General features: G+C 39.3%; 1 protein-coding gene across 2 annotated transcripts in view; it reads right to left on the bottom strand.

Annotated features, from left to right (window-relative positions):
• Nucleotides 1–1,191: 1,191 nt before the first annotated feature.
• Nucleotides 1,192–16,922, bottom strand: part of TMEM161B (transmembrane protein 161B) — a 61,124-nt gene continuing 45,393 nt past the window's right edge. For both annotated transcript variants that reach the window (XM_055790696.1, XM_055790695.1), the window contains one exon: nucleotides 1,192–16,266. In XM_055790696.1, coding sequence (XP_055646671.1) covers nucleotides 15,989–16,266 — 278 coding nt within the window. In that variant the 3' untranslated portion in view covers nucleotides 1,192–15,988. The remainder of the gene's footprint in view (nucleotides 16,267–16,922) is intronic.

The following is a 16,922-nucleotide window of genomic DNA, read 5'->3' on the forward strand; positions in this document are numbered from 1 at the left end:
CATGCCCGAGCTTAAAAGTTACCGGGACAGCAAAATGTGACCAGGGCCTGCGCACAGATTTCAGAGCTGACCTTGCGGGAGGCAGGTTCCACACCTGGCCCCGCGGCCCTCCCTCTCCACGGGTCTAACCACACAGAGGCCTAGTATTTACCCACTAAACAAACTGTTCATGTTGCAAATTCAGATTCATCGCGGTTTTGTTCGTTCACCAGCGGGAACTTAATTTTAAAACCCTTTTAACTGAATGACCTGCTGGAAGTACACTAAAGTGATTTCATTATTTTAAAGTTTCCTAAAGGAAAGGTAATTTGCAAACTGGTCATTTTTCACGTATACCAGCAGCAGCCATTTTTCAGGATCCAGCTTCTTACCCCTCCCGTCCTCCCTTGCACTTGGTTTTACACCCAGTAGCAGACAGGCTGAAGAGCCACTGCAACCATGAAATCTAGCCAAGTAATTTTAAAGTAAGAGTTTAAAACTGAGTTTAAGAGCTAATACCAGATAATTCCTCAGCGTTGCCTTACTTTTTCTTGCTTTCCCTGTTTGAAAACACACAAGGTCCTCACAAGTGAGCGTGCCACGGAAAGGCAGGGGAGGGGGAACTTCTGAGGAGAAAGCAGATGAAAAGCCTCACGGAGGACAGGGAGGCAAGTCCCACGCGGGTGGGAAGCATATTGTCCCAGGCCAAGTGTCTGGGCAAGATCCGAGCTAAGGACTTTCCTTGTGCCAGAGTCTTTGCAGAAAAGCCAGGACACTAAGGTTATGGTAGCAGATACTTTCAGTAGATGAGTTAAAGCCCACGTTCCTCATCCTCTTCACCAGTAACTTACCCTCAAAGCGCTTGTATTCTTCAGTCTCTGGTTTTCGCATAACCAAAGTATGCTTCCTCGATGCCGCTTCTAAAATCCAGTATTTTCACACTGTTCCTGCCACCTGACATTTTGATTTGAGCACAGAATGATGAAACCACCAGTAAATAAATATGTTCAGTCTCTACCAGTTGCACTTTCATCTAAACAGAACACGCTTTGAAACACATAAGAACCAACAGACAAAATTTCTTTCAATGTTTTGACACTTTTATTTTTTAGGTATACGAAACATTTGTATGTGAAAGGCTTAGTGTAGTCATTTTCTCAGATATAATATCCCTCTCCCAGCAAAGAGCTTGCAAAAAATAAACCTTTACACTTTTATGCAATTGAATCAAAAGAAACAGAAGATGGAAGTAAAAACAGGATTGTAGAGACGAACTAAAACATTGAGAAAGATATTTCATATAAGTAGCACAAGCCCTGACCACTTCAAAACTTAGTATTTTGGAGTGATGTTAGTACAACCTCATTTGCTTGTTAAAAAGCAGAAATACTGCTAAATCCCCTTAAGCAAATAAGCCAACTTTCAGGGCACTTCTTCCCGCCCGGTTGAAGAGCAGACTTATGTTAAACAGCACAGCATCACAGACGTCAACAGCTGCTTCGGGCATATTTATTTCTATTTAATGCCTTCCACAGAAGGCTGCTTCCGTCTTGGCTAAAGCTCTGTGATTGAGAAAAAAATACGTGCAAGTTTTGCTGTGTTGACTGGGAAGTTAAGAGAACACAGATGGAAAGCATTGTATTAATCAAAATCTGCTAAACTGAAAGCAACTATTAATTCTGTAATATGAGTTCTTTTTCTGTGAGTTTTGGGTAATTTTGTTTTGTATAGATGCAAACATCAGGAACTTGTGGAGCTGACAGAGGATGGACTTTTTTTACAAAAAGGCAGCAGAGCTGGACTTTATATGCTTTCCCAAAAGGCTAAATACATGCTGCAAGGTGACCTGAGTATGTTTCAACTCTTGCAACAGCTCATTCTCTAAGATGTGTAAGAAAAGTGACTTCTCTAGCGGGAGTAAGGAGAAATGATAAATAACGGTACTGTGGAAGGACAAAAGGAACCAGAGCAAGAAGAATGCTGGATTTCTTTCATAACCAAACTCAGAACAAAAACAGCCAAACAGCACACAAGTAGGAAGAAGCATAAAACAATCTAAAGCAGGCAGACAGGGACAAAACAAAGAAAGGTGAGAACATCTCAAGGACAACGGAAATAAGAAGGAAAATTAATAGCTGTCTATTACTTAATAGGGAAATTAAATTTTTTTTGCTGCTGGAATGTTCCTTCTTTTCCTGATGGCAGCCAGGATACTGAAAGACTACCAAATACTAAGTTAGATGCATGTAATCAGGAGTGCTTGAGGAAGCTCACTGGAGTATTTTGGTACTGGCCAAGACTCTCACCACACAATTACTGACCTGCCCCAAAAAGCTTGTGGAGGACAAGAAGTTTCATGGGGCTGAAGACAGGGAAATACAATGTCCACCTACAGAAAGTATGGTGGGTCTTAAACCACCTAACCTACCTTCAATACCCAAACAAAACCCCCTAACAGATTCCTAATCAACTTGTAAACCCTGAGAGGGTGAAGCGATAATGAAAGCTAACACAGATCTGCCAAGGACAGATCATGTCAAATCAACATAATTTCCTTCTTTCACACAACTGGCTTGGCATGGAAGGGGAAAGTAAGAGATGGTATCTGTCTTGCCTTTATTAAGGTCTTTGAGGCAATTTCGAGAAGGAAATTTTCATAAGCAGAGTAGAATATATGGATTAGGAGCACGAAGCACATACTTGCCACCTGGGATATGACACAGAAGAACTGCCTTAAGCATCTCACTGTTAGACAGGGAATATATAACAGGGTGGGAGGTGTTTGTGTATAAAACCACATACATATAGTACATGTGCATGCGCACTCCTAGGAAGACAATACGCTTCAATATTTTCCTTACCGTCTTGGGGGTTGGACTAGATGACCTTTAAAGGCTCCTTCCAACCCAAACTATTCTGCAATTGTATGATCTTAGTATGCTTGCACAGAAAACACATGATAAATCTAATGGACTCAAGTGACGATCTGCGAATTTAAAGTAACTTTGATAGTTATTTTAGACCATTTCTCCAAAGTATTTAAAAAAAAAAAAAGAAACACAACAAAGTGCCAGGTACTATACTTACTAGAGAAGTAAAAAGCATATATACAAAACCAGGAAATAATCGCCTTGCAGAAGTACTGCATAAAAGATTCTGGGAATTAGGAAACATAAAGGTACGAATCAGTGTTGCAAAGCTGTTGCAAAAGAAAAGACAGAGTTTATTGTGAAATATATTAATAGGGCTGTCTTATTAACACCTGGGAGGTGATCCCCTGGGAGGGATGAAAGTCAAGGGTGGGAGGAAAAAAAAGACTAGGAACACAGTAGCACTCGGTACAAGTATATAAAGGATAAAGGGTGAGTGATAATTGGCTAAATTTGTAACTAGATAACACGGGGAAGTGTGTCTGGTGTCCCTCTTCACGGGTGAGGAAGCAACACGAGTACGGGATGCAGAGAGATGGTAAGAGTGTGCTGGGCTGGCCAAGGGTGAAATGCCCAGGTGGGGACACAGTGGCCGCCCGCTGCTCTGCCACAAACAGCACCCCTCAGGTAAAAACCGAGCTTGAGAGAGCAGGCTCCATGTGACAACCAAAACGTGAACAAGCAATATACACAAGAAAAATTAACAGAACATAAATGCTACTAAGGGAGAAAGTCTCCCACCCAGCTTACGAAGGCTTCAGTGACACACAAGGAACCCCTGAATTCCTACTGAAACATCCTAAAGCAACTGCGATAGATTGCCTAACTACCATCATCAGGCATCCATTTCCCAAGCAAGGTTCTGATGAAAAGGTGGTGTTACAGGGGGAGGGGGTCTCCAAAGTAAAATTTCTTGACAGCAACACAACAGTCTCAATACAAGAGCCACCAAAATTTTAGTAATAATGATAACCATATATGGAGGAAAGGAACAAAATGGTTCTTGCCTCCAGACATTTAAGAGAAGTGGAACCTCAAATTGCCAGCTCAGGTGTGAAGCCAGCATGTGCAACAGCAAACCTGCTAATGGCTGCTGCCGCCTGGAAAGCCAAAACGTGAGCCAGAGGCTCAGTGCCAGTTGTTGATCTCTCATCTAGCTGCTGACCTAAGGAACTCATCTGCTCTATTGTTAGATGCAAAATAAAAATCATAAAATTGTAGCACCAGAACAAAAAGTTCAAGTGCTGAAGACTTGTGCTTCTAACTTTGTAAGAGTAATGCTCTCACTCCACTCTTGACATGTTCAATTTGTCACCTTTTAGAAAACATAATTTCCAGAGAAAGTTTTCTTTTCTGAGATATCATTATGCCCCTAGACAGACAGAACGTAACATTCCTATTTCATCACTTTACATTTCTTTATTTTCAAAATCACCTTTTTTCTAGATATCAGCAAAACCGTATTTTAAAAGCTGTCATCACTTGGAACTTTTCAAAGGCATTAAAACCTCTGCAATATAAAAAACAGATACACATAGTCCGCGTTTAAGAAATTCAGTCTGTGCGTTTCCTCCTAAGTCATGTGGCAATCCAGCCACAGCAGTGCCAGTCCAAAAGTTCCAAAATTCCCATCTTTAGGACAAAACTGAATTAAACAGCAGTTTAGGTGTTTGCTCCCTGGTTCCTTCACTTTTTGTTGATTAACCATGTATTGAGAGCAGTTCTTGCTCACCTGTAATACCTCATAGAGAGGATGTCTGAAGACAACCCAGTGGAGAATTCGCCGCTCCAGGCAGCAATGTAATTAGTGACTCCCTCTGTTAAAACCTCATTTTCCACTATTGCAATCTGCCCAGTGTCAGGTCCCAGTCCCTGGTTCCTGCCCTGTCTTCCTCTAAGATTAGAGACATTCTCTATGCAGCTTTTACTCCACATTAAGGTACTTTAACCTTGGAATCTTCCCTTGATACTCCGCAGAGTGCTTTTTACATTTCTCACGGTAAGTCATTTTTCCAGCCCTTAAAACCTCCTCAGCTTTCCCAGGTACTCACACGAAAACCAGCAGCAGAAGCCACCTCACCCCGCAGTGTTACAGCACCGATCCTGCTCACCCTGCATGACACAACAGTCTCCAACTCGCCCCTTTTGGTTTTTAATCTGAGTCACATCCCCTCCCGCCTCCCAGATGTTTTTTACCAGCACGTATCGAACCACCACGTTGTGCTTTCCTGTGGCCAACAAATCCCTGTCCAGATCAACTGCTTTCTGTATCCTTTGCACCGTGATTTGCAGCCCAGATTCCTTGCTATACAACTCTGCTGTGGCCACCCACCCCCTACATCCCCCTTCCCACTTTGGTGAGCTCGTGCTGCCCGGGAGATGCCAGTAACAGCTTAATCCCACTCTGTGAACAAACAAGAGTACAGGGGAACTGGAAATCCAGACAAGATGCAGATGTTTGGACTTAAGATTGTATATTTTACTCTTCTCATCAGGCTGATACCAACACATGCATACATGCAATGAAAAAAACTGGATTTCAGGACCAAAAATTGCAGGTATGTCCTATTGCAAATATAACCCAAAGGAACGGGAAGCAAAGCAGACACCCATGAACCTAAAAAGCTCAGACACATCCAACACCAACTAACAGCCCATATTCTTTTAGTTTCTGACATACGCACAGCTGCTCCACACTATACCCAACAGCATACACCTATAAAAATGAGCATTTCGGGAAATCACGCAAGTTCTACGCTCATTGAAAAATTGCTTTCAGATCTGACAGGCAGGAAGAACACAGTCATGGGTTGGTATCCAGAATCGCTGTAAGCTTGTGCATCTCATAACTCTGACATAAGGACGCTTTATTCTCCTTTCAGCTTTTAAGGGAGACAGAATTACAAAGCGGCTCCACACTGCACAGACTGGGAAGCTGCCTCTCCCCCGGACCCATCAGGGCTGCACCCCAGGAAAGCAAAATGCTAATCCACAAGAAGCAGTGTTCCAGTGAGGTCTTAAAACACTCAGATATTGCAAGAAGCATAAAATATTGCAGGATTGACTCCAGAACAAATGTAACAAATTATGTTCTACTTTGTAACATAGATTTAGAGGGAAACCGAATATTCCTCCAAAGGAGTGATCTCCCAGTCGCTGCTGCATCCGTTTTGCAGTTCACCCATTAACAGCCTGCCTACTAAGCAGGCAAGCAACAACTGTCTTATGCCTTCTTTGAAAATTCTTCATAAAATCTGAATCAAAACAGCAACATCTTCACTATTTTCTCAGCCCTGTCCAGACCAGCTAGCACTGTACAGGTACCCAATGCTTGCCCTCTTGGCTGGAGCTGCCAGGCTCTACCACAGAACAAACTCTGCTAAAACTTAACATTTCAAGAAGTTCAATAGTCCCTAGGCTCTTACACTGATGACCCACGCTCGCACTTGACAGCGGAGGTCAGCTGTGCCAGTTTTCCTCACGGAACACCTTTTAAATCAGTGGGGCTTTTTGCAGTGCGAACCTGGTGGGTTTAAAAGCAAGACGTCATACAACCCTTGAAATCAAAGGCTTGCTTCCATCCCAGGAGCACGCTGCCAAGGCTTTCACAGCAGCTTCTTGCTGCAGAGCTGATGAGTATGAAAAGCTGGAGGAGCAGAGCATGCACCTTCGTGGCAGCCAGTGCTGTGGCTAGCAGAGGGATGGACGCTTTTTCCAGGCAACTGCTGGATTGTCTGAGCTCTGCAGCACTTGACCACTTCACAGGTAGAAAAGGTGCAGTCGAATCAACAGTGCAAGTAACCTGATTGTTTGGTACAGCTCCAGCCAAAGTCCTTTTGAAGGCTGTAACAAATTTTGCAGGGCACAGACACCCAGCCTAGAAAAAAATCTTGAGAAGCGCCTACACTACGTCAGCACCCATTGATTAACTTGGAGCAGCGAACCAGCATCAACACGTTACCCAAAGCATAAGCACGGAATATATAAGCTGTGAGCACACACCGGGTTAAACAGCTATTCTACTGCAAAGTCCTGGGGACTGTAGACTCTCGAGGCAGTCTCAAGCTTCAGGTTGCATGGAGAAAGCAGAAGGCTGAGATGGCTTCCGAGACAAACAAATCTCCCACCACAGCTCACCACCTTCCTCCTAACAGTGACTTTAACCTCATCCTATTATCTGAGACAGGCTGACCACTTTCAGGTGGAGGTCCCACAGCTCAAATGCCTTGCACTTTGAAATCCTGATCCCCAAAATAAAGACTGGCTCTTCCTGGGGGAGATGCCTGTGGAGGCCTTTTTCCCCTCTGTAACAGGACTGTCCTTTATAATCAAAGGGGTCTCTGGCAGCACTGTGGTTGTGAGTTAAAGGAGGCTGTTTCCTCAATTTATTTTTTTTTTAAATTTTTTTTTTTTTTTACTGCTGCAGAACTACCTGAGCAGATCTGGCATCATGTATCTGTATGTGTTGCATGAATGGAAAGAAAATCCATGCGTAACTGAACATGATATTCCAAGAATGAAATTTAAAAAACAAAACCAAAAAAAAAAAAAAAAAGGGGTTACATAATGTTATTACTTTAAGTATATTCCTTCGTAGTGCTGTTAGGATGAAACAAATAGAAAGGACCACGCAATGGGTTTTCAAACACATTACTTCTCTTTTTTTTAAGACAGCAAATATAATCTGTTTTAAAGTGATTTCCTGTCAGGAAGGGTGACAGTCAAGAAGATGATAAATCCTATGTCTGTACTAGGAAACTCAACATTTCCTCCGCTTACCATGACGTACAGTCAATCTTTTTCCCAGGGAGTTAAATTGTTCCCAAATTTTAATTCTGAAACACTTAGAAATTAAAACATTTATATACAATCTGTAAGTGGTTCTTTGTGGATAAACTACTATTCATATGACTAAGACACTATCTGCATTTATACTAGAAAATTGTTTATTCTGCCTCACCCCAAGCAGGGAGGGGATAAATGGTCTACTCAATTCTTTCTAAAGAAGACATACAACTGCGGCTAGCACAGAAACTGAGAAAAAGTCTGGCTACCACAAGCTTTTTGGCGAACATGGAGATTTTGCACAAGCTGGTAAGTGGGACGTATCATTAAAAAAATAGGAATAAAAAGATCACACTGATAGACAACAAGCATTTATTGATCTTTGGCTTTAGAAACCATCCTATCTTGGATATGGGAAATACTATATAAAATAATGCTAGCTGTTTTTAAACCTAGAGCAAGTACTGTAAAACAGTCTATCCTTTTACAGTGCATAAATGCAAGGCATGCAGAGTACATGTAGGGTACTAAAATACTATATAAGCATCACTTGCAGTAGACATTAAGTGTCTAACATGGATAAACACTTTACAAAGGCAAGCAAGTTGATGGGGCAGTTGCTATACAGCAGATATCACAGTTTCTCTTAGATTTGCTGGGGTATTACCATCAGCAACTAATAAATATAAATTTAGTTTTAGCACTGGATGCATTATAAAAACAATTATAACATTTCAACAGAACGAATGGGCAATAAGAAAATATAATCCTGCCTCACTCTGCAAAATTTACTGAAGTTAAAGGAATTTAGTCGCCTAGACAACAAACCAATTCCTACTATTTTCACATTAATAAAATGCTGCTCGATACATGGTAACATTAAGCAAGACAAAATCAGCTTCTTAAATGCTCTACAGTAAAAAAAGCAATGTAATTTCTTACACATAGTGTAAGGAAATGTTCAGTAAGCTTACTGGAGCAAGTACTTTCCCCAACAGTGTACTACAGACAGTACAGATTGCTACAGCCACTTTTTAGAGCTAAAAGCTCAAAATGCTTTTGCAAGCCTTCCTCTGAGGAGGGCTTCCTTTGGTGGATTTGAATCAGCAACACCATCTCAACTTACAAGCACTTCATATTTAGAATGCATAATGAACTCATGAGTAGGCACCTTGCTGCTTCCTCAGTTTTAACTTCCCCACTGGACCAGACCAGGCAGGTTTCACCTTCAGTTCTTGCCATTCTTGGAGGTGGGGAAGTAGCTGAATAGGTAAGCGTGGTTTTGCTATTCAATACCCTAACAGCATTCTAAAAAAAATCAGAAGGTGTAACTTGCGCCTTTCTTTTTGTGCAGCCGCTTTGCCAGAAGGCCAGCCAGCCATGTTACAATCCAGCTCTTTCATACTCTTTGTGCCCCACATCCATGTGGATGTGGTGAACTTCAGTGCAGCCTCAAGCAGAATCACTTACCTGGCTGAAGTCATTGAAGTCACCATGTGCCTGCACAGCTGGGAAAAACCAACACCCAAGGTGACACTATAAAACTTCGTTAAAGTCAACCTGTTCAGAATTGTGTATGTCCTCTCCCTCAGTCATAAAAAAAAAAAAAAAAAAGAAAACTGAATGCACAGATGGCAGTGGAGTGTTATACTACCAGTCAGGTAGTAGGCAAAGCTATTACTTCAATGATTATCTAACAGGAATGGAAAAGATTTCTTCAAAATCTTATTTGCCTCCAATGTGTAATAACCCTAAATGCACATGGACACTCTATATGCCAAAAACTGCAAGGAAACAACGATTTCACAGCAAGGCCCATTTTAAGGGCTAGCAGTCTTTGCAGCTCCTTTCCAAAAGTTAACCTGCTATTATGTAGCAACGTAAGTACAAAGTAAGTACGCAAGAAATTTTAAGCATGTCTTGTAGAGACCACCCACGTTGAGGCACTTTAGTCTACAGTGTACAAAAAGAATGCAATGTAGCTGTAGGTTGTTTATTATTTGTAGTAATTGTACCTAAGTATTATCCATACAGACTAAAAAAATAAACAACAAAACCAAACAAACACACCACCCCAAAACCAACCAACAAACGCCCACAAAACCTCAACCCAAAATAGAGCAAATCCCCAAATCTCCTATTCACAGATCCCCATGAACCTCTAAAGCATAAAGCAAACGAGACAATTTGTTTTGGAACAGCCTGCAATGCAATACCAGTCAGGACAGGTCAATATCACGTGACAACCATTTGACACCGTCCTCACTGTGAAGCATGATGGTCTTAATATTTGTAAAGCTGTAACTATAAAAATTGTCTTTCTGCAGTAATTTAGCAATAAGATGAAGTTAGACATTACATAAATAACATCGGAGGTTTTCCAATTTGGCAAATACTGAAATGAAGGGAGGGAAGTCTGTTCTTCTTGGGTTTGTTCTAGAGTAGGAAGTACTATGTGCTTTTCACTTAAGAAGACAAAAAAAAAAAAAAAGACTATTAACAGAACAACAACACTGAATTCATGTGTGTTCCCAGCATCAGAGACATATTTAAAATAAAATATTTACAACTTGGCAGATATTCCCTGTGCAATTCGTAACAAGTCTACCTTATGAGAAATTTTAGTCTTAAATTATTTAATAGCATCTTTACACTAATATTTGCTCACATAAATGGGAAGACTGACACATTAGACAGTTCCCTGTGATTGCTATTACAGAGTATTTCCCCACATGTATTCCTCCTAGAAAACTTTACATACTGAAAATGTGCAAGATCGTTATCAACGGGACAAAGGAATCATTGAAGAGAAGAAAAACTGTTTGTTGGCACATCATGACACGTGTATGAACTGTACTTAAAAATAAAATTCCTGGTGCATTTTTCATTGTCCTAGGTCTTTATCAAAAATACTATAAATACGCATTCTCAAAGCTTAGAACATATACAGGAAGCAGTTACAATGAACAGAGGAAAAGAGAACAAGGTTCACTTTAAACAGAAGATATTTTAAGCCAGGTTTTAAGAAATACTTAGCAGCATCATAAAACAAACAGAAATGGCCTACTACTAAGGAGTTTGTAAAAAGCTACTCTCAAAACCCTACTGAGGTGTTTGTTTTATAAATAGCAGAGTCATATAGATAGCATGTTGTTGAGAGAAATCCTGCAAATCCAAGTAAGAACTCTTGACTGATGTGTGATCACACATGGAAAAAGTTTGGTATTTACAGGTGGATTTCACACTTCAGTATAAAACTGCATTTGTTAATACTTCAGTCTGGACATCAAGTTAAAAAAAAAATGTAGTGCAGAAGTATTTGACCTCTAGTTGCAGGCACTGGTATTAAAAAATGCAAAGATGATCCATGGTATCAAGATTAAAAATAATTACCATTTAAAATGCCATTGAAATCAAAGTTAGAAAAATACATACACACTGGCATACAAAACAATGTCCAGTGCAGTATTACTCTCCCATCAGTCCACAGTGAGAGACTGGAAAAAGTTAAACGCAGCATATACAGATGTCAGTAAAAGCAGCCTTGAAATAACATCTTGGCCTCATGATCTCACCCACAGAGGAGGAAGACCTTTCAGTCTAGCACTACAAGTGAAGATCAAACATGCCATCCATCTCAGTCAGTGCGTGCTCTGCCAAAGCCACAAAGCATGGCAGACCTTCCTAAAGAAGAAGTTGCACAAAAATCACGCTGAAGCACAGACTGACTACTCTGCATCAGCTTACTTAACTAGATTTGACATTTTGCTTCAATACTTGTTGCCTAGATGCTCTTTAGAGTAATATCAGAGAGGTCAAAATATTGCTCTTAATTTACCATTTGAGATTTAGGACTTAGGCTGCAGATGCTGAAAATAACAGTCTTGTTTACTCATAATGGTAAAAATTCACATTTTGTATTTTATTTAGGATACAACTGACCTGCTGTTGCCTTCCTCTATTAAGGTTCTGCTCAGCCATACTAAAAAACTTGTCCAAGAGAGCACATGATTTTCTTTGGCCTCATTCTGATTCAGTAGTTCCATTTCCTCCATGCACTTCTTATTAATTCTTCAGTCTTAACTAAAACTTTCTAGTTAAACTCGTAGTGACAAAATGAACCGTGGGGTTAAGTCTGGGGGTTTTGTGGCTAACAAACAAATGCACAAATCGTGTCACGTGGCAAAGCATGAAGCATAGCATTTAAAAACTGTTCAAAATCTTCTCTGGAGAAACAAGCTAACATTCAAAAGGAAAACACAGGCCTTTGAGAATGAAGAGGCATATGGCCTTTTACCTTGTAGAGCCTTCCAACAGCAAGAAGACCAGACAATTTACATCTTCTATGTGGTACATCCAAGACCTCTATTACCTGTTAGCTGTAGTTACTGTGACATAGTACAAACTTTTAATTGTTCCTTTGAAGTCTGCCAAAACTTCTGTACTCCCTAACCACTCCATTCACTGAGGTTATGCTACCCAATTGTTGGGATGATGCATCTTTGTGGCATTTGTGTTGGTAGGTAAGTTTGACTTTACAACCCAGGTAAGCACACATTTCTACTCACACATCTTGCAGTACTTACAACTCAAAGGAGAACAACTGCCATAGAAACCAGTTTTCTAAAGCATGTCCTTACGCACAAGGATGTTCTGTTATACAGCTATTAACTGCTTTTCTGCCATTACTTGATCTGTTGATTCTTGTGCAAGAGAAATCTGGAAGAGGAAAAAACTGTGCAGCTAAAAACACCTCAAAACCTGGCAAATCCTTTAGCTTGAGATGGTACCAAAAAAGGACAACTGCTGCCTGAGAACACTGCCTGCAAAGTGGAAGCATAGGCTTGTTAGAATCTATTCTCCTTTTCCTAATCAATTTCTCTAAGCTCAGAAATAGCCCAAATGTTATGTTTGGACTTCCCTGAACTTGCTGGAAGACTTGGATTTATCACTAACTTAACACCTTGTCTAACGGGACTTCCATAATAAAAGTGCAAGTATTTAAACAATCGTTAACAAGTTTGTATTTCAGCTGGAATTCAAAGTTACTTGTACTACGGAAAGGAACTACTCCTTCAAAAATAAGATTAATTTAAACCAAGCCAACAAATTAAAAAAAAAAAAAAGAAAAAGTACAATCCTGAACTAATTTAGCCAAGTCAGTTTAGGGAATGTAGGGAAAAAGCTGTGGATAGGAAAAAGAAGTCAAGTTAACAAGTCACATTACTGGAGTGAGAAAAGAGAGATGTGAACTCAGGAAGAAAGAAAGAAACATTGATTCTTTGTCAAAGGCACCTTTCCTTCTAAAATCTCACAGAAATTAAGTAGGTAGCAGGTAAAATGCAAGACAAAACGTTTAAGAATCCTGAATAAAAACTACTAACTTTTCAGTCATGTTTTACCTGCTTTTCCATTTCTGCAAGATGCTTTTTCCTGCTCCCCCAGGTGCTGATAAAGAATTGCATGGGAAAAAAAAAAAAGCACACTTGCCAGCTGCTGTTTTAAAGGAACTCACTAAAGAAACGAGCAGATACTCCTTTGAAGCTTACATCATATACATGGAAGTCAGGACTATCAGGGTTGCTATTTTACTTTAAAAGCCCCCTTTTTTTAGCACATCAGGTAGTTCCAGGAAGCACTGCTCACAACTGCAGCAATATGCTCCCTCTAGTTTGTCACCTCACAATTCAAAAGGCATTTATTGCTATCTTCTAGTTTTTAATAAGCTTCCTAGACTTATGGAAGGATTAAATGGATCCGAAGAAAGACCAGCTCCCACTCAGATCAGACTGCTGACCAGAAGGTCAACCATTCAGTTCTGTGGAACAATGAAACAACAACGGCCAGAAGCGCTGATCTTAACATCAGCAAAGTCCAGGTGCCTATTTTTCACTGCGATCATCTGAAGAATAAAACAGCATGAGCTCTTACCAAAAGCTCCGTGAAGCTCAGCTACACAATTACCTCTGCTGAATGCAGTATATAATAACTACAGTTCACTTTTACTTAAGAGCTTTCAGAATACTTATGCCAACAGAAATCGTTACTTAACGTCATTTTGAAGTCTTCTCTAGTATCCAAAGCTTACTCCTGTCCTTCACATTGCAACAGGTTACGTTCTCCTGTACAGTGAGCTAATTCAGCCAAGTTCACTATCAGAATCAAACAGCACTACATCGTTTCATTGTCCTGAACATAACATAAACATTAGATACCTAACCATAACTTAAAAGCTGGCCTTATTAATTCTATTAGTAATGATACATCTCAAACTAACAGCGAGTGAGTCCAGTATTGCTGGACCTGTCATATTTTGTCATTCTAATTTCCTAGGAATGTTTTGAGATGTGAAGCTATTAAGTCAAATATTTTTCTTTACGCCAGTTCACACAGTTAAGCCTTAGTCCCCATTAGTTATGAAACGCTGGTGTGAAAAAAAGCTTGCAGCACCAGTAGCACTGAAATACTATACTGCAATGAAACAGGTAGAACCATGCAATATGTTCTCAGACATCCAAAATGCATGCGGTAGGTACTACCTGGTGTACACAAATCTTTCCCTACTATCAGTAAATACAATTTAATAAACTAATAAATAACTTAAAAAGGCATTCAATATAGTAAGACAGTTTATCACCAGCTTAAATTCTTGACTTTCTGCATTCGTTCAGTTTGTTTTCCCATATGGTAGGTTTGCTACATATTAAATATTCAGTTACACGTTTCCATTTATAAATGCTTATTATATGCCAAAGCTGTACACAAATTCAAGAGAAAAAGAACAGTAACATAAAAACAGCTAGTATTAGTTAAAAAACCCACTGACCTCTGCAAAGTGTAATATTAACTTTTTTAAAAAGCTACTGCATATAAATTCCCATTCCTGTTTTGCAATTATACAAAACATCTGAAAAAACTGTCGTTCTACTTTGTTCTGTAATGGTTTTATATTTGCGATCCCTCTAGTTAAGCAAAGCTTGTGAAATTAATGCTTTGCTCCTCCTTATTATAGCAGGTTTTTTATACAGAAAATCTATTTCTGAAGCTAAGAGATATCAGTTGTTACTATATGGCCAAGTTACCCAGATTAGAGTGGCAAAAGATGATCTGCCAGAGCAGAAATATCAAGATTAACGGTTTAAGTAGATCTTTTCTTCTAAAAGAGCGTGAGTTTCTTTAGTATAGCTAAGTACCTTTGAAGAGGCACCAAAAACAAATAGCCCTTTCAACTGAACTTTCAAAAAAAAAATTTAATTTTCATTTCAAAAGGGATCTTGAGATTACTAGACAAACATACATCCCTCTCCCACGGCCCTGTAAGATACATTCAGTAATTTAAAATAAAGATTCCATATTTTATAACTTCATATATATTATATATTTAATATATAATATATATTTATACGTACATTACACAGATACATACACTCTCAGTCAGCAGGATTTAACTGTTTTGTTTTGAAATGTTTGATTGGTGTCACTAATCTTCTACTATTTTCTGTGAATTCAACAAAATTTATCTATTACCTGAAAAGAAGAAATTTAAAAGATCCAAATGGAATCTGTGGATCAATAGTAGCACCAATACAAATGGCCATTACTTCAAAATGACTGCAGGGACTGAAATAATGTATATTTTATAACTCTCACTGCACAAGCATTCCTGCAAAATATTTAGGCAGCAATACCTGTCAGCTCCACATATCTGTTCCGGTTAAATTTAAATTTTATACAACTTTCCTTACTGTAATATACAGCATTTCTTTTGTCCTGTTGGATTATTTCATTTTTCACGGAGAAAAGTGATCGATAGCTATCCAACAGAATATTTTTTTTTAAATCCCCTCTCTCCTTCTGTTGTATGGCTCAGTTTCAAGATTTAATCGATAGGCAGCCACTATAACCAGTACCCTTCTAACACAGTTCAGTCACTGACTGTTGATGTTTAAAACACAAAGTTTTGAGGTTGGCTTGCTATTTATGGAAACCAAGATACTCGGAGGTCATATCTTTTCAGTACACTCGCCACCACCTGCCGCACAATAATATCAGTCAGTCCCAATACTATAATTCAATTAAGTTACCTACCATTTGGATAACAAAAATAACAAACCCAGCTGCAATTTTAAACATTATAAGAATATTCACCCTGAGAACACAGAGGAAGTGTTTAAAAAAAATTCTGATATGTTTTCTCTTCATATATAGTTTTCTTCTTTTCTCTTCATCTCCTCTTGGGTACCTGGGTTTGTATCTAGCATTTGACCTCACACTTGCTTCGTCAGTTGACCTGTTCATGCCACAGTCAGGTACTGGTGATAGAAAAGCCCAAAAAGGCTTGTAGAAAAGAGGCAAGCAGCAATCCACCAGGTGAGGAAAGACAGGAGTCCCCGGAACAGGAGAGGAGTGAAAATATTCTTTAGGCTTCCCAAAGCCATTGTTATTTGTACTACAGTTACTTTCATCTTTCCATCAGCAGGTGGAGACTCAGAATAAACTGAATTGGGAAGCAGACTGTTTTCTGCTGGAGTGTCAGAATTCAGTTCCGGGTAGATGCCCCAAGAATAATTACCTGTTAAAAACAAACGCGTAACAGATTTTTGTAGAATTAAATGCAAGTTCTGTTACCTCTATCACTCTATAGATCATCTTAGATATATTTTTCACGCACACAAAACCAAAAAATTTGGAAGCTTTTATAACTTAGTAAATGCTAATTCTATTCATCTGCATGGCTTCCTGATCATACTACTAAGCTATTAGGGTAGGATTCATCTTAACTTTTCGTATCCTAACATCTACATGTGATATAGCTGCCTTGGGACCCCTGTGAGTGCTGGGTATGATTCATCTCACCAGATGTAGTTGTCTACTCCAGAACGGGATGAATCACAGCCTAATAAAGCCTACCTCTTTCCGCTGACATTTTGTAAAAAAGAATGCCATGACTGCATGGCAGGCTGTGAAAGACATCCGTCACAGAAAAGAAATAAAGAAGAAAAAAAACCCAGAGTGACATCAGATCTCCCAATAATGAAATAATCCCGTATCTCATAATTTCCATTCAAAAAGCCTACCAAAGATTGAAAAGATGAAAAAAAAAAAATCTTTTAAACAGATGCTCACAAGGTTAAATCAACATTGCTTTATACAGCTCATCTTTAAAATACTTTTTTAAAAGACAAATACTTCAACAGAAGTAAACAGCTTAATTGGTAGTATTGCACA

Source organism: Falco peregrinus, chromosome Z (assembly GCF_023634155.1).
Source record: "Falco peregrinus isolate bFalPer1 chromosome Z, bFalPer1.pri, whole genome shotgun sequence".
Lineage (NCBI taxonomy): Eukaryota > Metazoa > Chordata > Aves > Falconiformes > Falconidae > Falco > Falco peregrinus.